Source organism: Coffea eugenioides, unplaced genomic scaffold, assembly GCF_003713205.1.
Source record: "Coffea eugenioides isolate CCC68of unplaced genomic scaffold, Ceug_1.0 ScVebR1_2486;HRSCAF=3518, whole genome shotgun sequence".
NCBI classification, from domain to species: domain Eukaryota; kingdom Viridiplantae; phylum Streptophyta; class Magnoliopsida; order Gentianales; family Rubiaceae; genus Coffea; species Coffea eugenioides.
The window spans coordinates 11891-16739 of NW_020862978.1; the positions used below are offsets into that span (position 1 = coordinate 11891).

The 4849-nt window shown below is 35.4% G+C and overlaps 1 protein-coding gene across 1 annotated transcript; it reads right to left on the reverse strand.

The window, feature by feature from the left end:
- Positions 1–1791: 1791 nt before the first annotated feature.
- On the reverse strand, positions 1792–2858 carry LOC113756788 (serotonin N-acetyltransferase 2, chloroplastic-like). Its single transcript, XM_027300330.1, has one exon. It carries the CDS (start codon positions 2428–2430, stop codon positions 1843–1845), a length of 588 nt encoding a protein of 195 aa, XP_027156131.1. The 5' UTR covers positions 2431–2858; the 3' UTR covers positions 1792–1842.
- Positions 2859–4849: the final 1991 nt, after the last annotated feature.

The following is a 4849-nucleotide window of genomic DNA, read 5'->3' on the forward strand; positions in this document are numbered from 1 at the left end:
TCAGCGATGACGAAGTCCAGCCTAGGTTCCCTAATGGCGTAAACAATGCCATTCTTGGATTCACTGGTCAGGCTATGGCTAGCATTGTCGCAGCTCAGTCGCCTCATTCGTTAAGTGTTCGTCTCTTTGCTTGCGCTACTGGTATTGGTTTCTTTGGCAGTTTGTTCGCAGCTCTCTTTCTGAAAAGGCATCCATATATTGCTAAAACCCTCTTCAAAATCGGTGTGAGCGCTTCTGCAGTTACTGTCATGATTGCCTTGGGTCAATATCTTCCAACGAAATGGTATCTAGATACAACAGTACCTGCAGTTGCTTGTTTGATCATTGCTGTGGTGGTGGCATTGTCAAAATTAGACTGAATCCCTAAATTTCTCCAAACCAGTTATTTTCGGGGGAGCTCAACCTGAGGCGCCTCATCTTGGTATGCACATAAACTCAACCATTGGCTTGTCTGATCTTGTCATTACGCTTTCCCACGTTGGATCTGTCATTATTTGAAGCTGCAACTAGTTTTTAACATGTTGTATTATCCTGAATTCATGGATTACTCCAAGCCAAAGGTATCCTCTAATCATTTAGGAATCACTTACCCAAAAACATTTAGGAATCATTTTGCTATTTTTTCCCCTTTTTTAAATAGGATCAATAGTAGTTAATCACTAGAGTTAACTTAGTTGTCAAGGGAGGGTTTTTAAAATTCCCCGTTATCGGATTTAGAGTTTGAATTTTGAGTGTTAACATATGGGAATGGGAAAGGGATGGAAATGAAAAAAAATAGTTACAAAAAAAAAATTAATAGTAGTTCTCTATTTATCTTTGCTTTTTAGAGGATTCAAACTCATAAGCTGTCAATTATTACATGTCAAGTGACTGATCAACATAAGAGAAGTTGTGTGGACGTGATGCCAATTATATTGTTTATACTTTGCTTCCCTTCCTATATTAGTGTCTTTTTTTGTGTTAGGTAATTTATTGATTTTACAATTAAATGGCACTAATTTCAGTATAAGGAGATTGGAGCAAGTATTAAAAGCGAACGATAGATACAGTCAAATGAATAATCAGACTTATCACACACAACACACAAATCACGGGAAGTTATTGTTGGGAGTATTACATCGTGATTGTATATCACTTTTCTTTAGAATTTATTTGTCCGATATAACGCGCAATAAGCCTCAGACAAATATCCTTTAGAATAAGATAAAATTTGTTTATCTTAAACTCTTGAACAAAATAAGATAAATCCTCTTGAATTCAGGAGTGCTTTTCAAAGAATTTAAAGTAGTAGAAAAGTGATTTTATGTAACAAATCACTCTCTACTTGACCTCTTTATATAGGAAAGATTGTTTAAAAAATAAATGAATTTAATACATACTTATATGAATAAATTCAAGATATTATGTACAAATTCGTATACTTTAATTCATGCATCACATGATCCTATGATAAAAAAACATGAATCTATCCTTACATTCAAGGATTTCCATATACATGAATATATTCATGAATAAATATACATGTCTCATAATATATGTACATTTTAAAATTATTTGATTCGTAATATAATACATGTATATATATATTCTAAATCACTAAATATAAATTTTGAAAATTTTCAACAGTGATAGAAAATAGACTCACCATAAAAACGTATCATCAATAAACAAATGCATTGTAGTATTTGTAGAGTAGCAGTTTCCATTAGAAGTTAAAGAAAAAATGCCTTGTAGGGCAGGCACTTATGCTCTGTGCCTTCAAACAAAAAAAAAAAAAGCAACCATTTCTAGTCAAAAGAGAAAAAACTCTCACGAAAAATCAGCGGCAAACTCCTATCTAGCCTACCTTTTCTTCTTTTGCTTCCTGGAGTACACCATCCCGCGGATCCCATCCGGATCCGCTACAAAACCCAGAGGCCTATAAAACCCCAGAACCCGGGGCTCCGAATACAAAGCAATATTGGTAATCCCTTTCTCTAACAGCACATTCACCAGCCTCTCCATCACAGCCTTCCCCAAACCAATCCCTTGGAAACTGGGGTCCACAACAACATCCCAAATTATAGCATTGAAAACACCGTCCCCCGTCGCTCTAGCAAACGCCACGGGCCTCTCGGCTTTCTCGTACTCTATCCACAGCAGCGCATCCGAATTCTCCAACGCCACTCGTATCTTATCCGTGTCCCGCCTCGGAAATCCGACGGCTACGAACACCGAGTTGAGGTGGTCGAGGTCGAGCTTGTTGATCGTACGGTGAAGAGCGAACCCACGTGAGGCTAACCCCTCGTCGGAGATTGTCAAGTTAGTTAAAGCCGTTAGTGTCTGCGGCTGCTGCTGCTTTTGAGCTAGAACGACGGCGTTTCTTCGTGGAGTGGTTTTGAGGACTAAGGGTGTACCTAAAGGAATGGAAATGTTGTTGAAAATGAGCATTCTAGCTGCGTTTTCCTTTTTCTTTTTGTTATTGGGAACTTTTATATCTGTGGTGAAAATGGGTGTGTTAAAGCGTGGTTTTTTGTGGCTTCTTGGTTAGTTTAGTGTGTGGAACGAAAATGATGTCCAGTATGATAAATACGCAGACTACTACAGTCTCTGCAGTTTTTTTGTGTTTTTTTTGGGGGGGAAGTTTGTGGTCTTTATGCAGTGACGGACGTAAGTTACTAGGTATGATGGTGGTTGAAGCGTGATTGTATTTTTGACGAAGTAACCCGCTTTATAAACTGGGAAGAAGAAGGCGTGATCATGACTTTGTGGTTTCAGGCTTTCAGCATCCTGGCTGTAGTTTCAAACCAGGCAAGAAGTTCTTCCAAGAATTGAACTCCATCAGATTAGCATCAGAAATGGTGCCTGTAACTTCATCATATGCAGCATTTGGAAAGGGAACGTGGGATTTAAATTTTTAGTCTGATTCCGAAATCCAATGCTCTAATCTTAAATTTGGCCATTTATCTTTATATAGCTCATAAACGTAACATATCCTAATAATGCTGGCTTTTGTAACTTGTTACAGACAACCAACGAACTTAACTGCATCTCATACTGGAAGATAAGAAGCATCAATGCCAATGGGCTTTTTCTATGTTGACCTTTTGGCTGAGGTTTCACTGGATATTGTCTTGGTCATTTTATTTTTGTCTTTTACAACTAAGGCCATGTTTGATAATTCAATTCAACACTTAAATTTAAGGGATTCAGATTTTAACATATTCAAATCGTTTGATAATAAAAAATTGAACATCTGAATTACATTAAGAGTATTGAATATTTTAGACAAACTTATTTTCAAAATTAAGTGATAAACTATTCATTTATCACTGAATATGATATATGTACTCAAATGTATCAGATTTAGTACTTAATAATTCAATAATTTAAAAAATTCAAACTTCAAATTTCAAATTTCAATTTTATCAAACGCACGTAAGTTAGTTTTCTTTAATGGCATGCCTGCAAAGACTTTAATTAATTTAGTAGGAGCAGCCCTGGTTGCGCCGATTCAATTCTTTATTCAGAGATCATGGCCAATGATTTTATACTAGTTAAGACTGAATTTCTGCGGATTCATCTATTGAAAAAGGACTGCATTACTGTGCTGATGCTGACTATCCATCTTTCACATTTGTAATTTTTTGTTAATGGTATGCCTAATTTGACTCGTGAGAAAAAAAATAGTGATGTTTCTTAAAGAAGTTTGGTTTTCATGACGTGAATCTCACATCAGTTGTTCAGTCCTATAAGTAAGGTTCAATTTGCAAAACTATATGATGCGAAAGTATTCAATATTTTCTTCCAAACTATAGAAGAAAATAACTTTTGGAGTTTCCCTAAAATTTGAATTTAGTTGGATGTGTTAATCACAATGATCTCCTTGTGGGTTTTTGAGGTTTTAAAATTTCAATTGACAGAGTATCAGATACCTTATGTTGTTATGTTCTAAAGAAAAAAAAAATTCTTCCTTATCATCTAGCATTTACATGGATAATTATAAAAATGCAAATGAATTTCATGCTACAACTAGCTAGCATGAAAAGGTGCAGTGGGGGATACATGGCATAAGACATCCGAGAACCTAGAAGAGTTACTGTAAGTTGAAAATAAAGGCCGGCTTTAATAATTAGGTAAATTATGTAGGGAATTCTTAAACTAATTAAATCATCAACTTTTGATCGTTTATCTATTTTAACTCTGAAATTGGTCTCTCAACAATTAAAAGTGTCAAATTTTGATATTTCAATCTATTTTCACGATTAGATTTGTCAAGTTTTAACGAACACATATTAAATGATGAGAATTTGACGCTTTTTATAATTGATAAGCCAGTTTAAGATTGAAATGGACAGGAAGCCAAAAGTTGGTAGTATTAAATTAGTTTTTTGGGCTTCCTAATTAATTTACCCTAATCTACCTTGTATATAAGAAAAGAGCAAGGTTTACTGCTTTCATTTCCTCTTGCCAAGTGACTTCTTTATTATTTGACAAGTGGCAAGTCAAATATTTGTTGTCTGAAGCCTTCTCTTTGCAACTTGTCCTGAGCATTCTCTTTCTTTTGGCATTGGACCATTTCTTTTCTTTCTATTTGTGCTTTCCTTTTCTTTTGCCATGTGGCAAAATCACATATTTCTCATTGGACCGTTGCTTTTCTCATTAGACCATGTCTGGGACAAAACAGCATTTGACCCCATTTATGAAATGGAAAAGCAAAAAAACCGACTCCACTGAACAAAAACCCCATTTATCCAGTTCCTTTTCTTTTAAACCGTTTCCTTCTCATTGGACAGTCAAATATTTCTCATTGAACCCCTGTTCTTTCTTTTGCCGTTGAAGGCCTTTCTTTATTTCTCTGTACAAATTC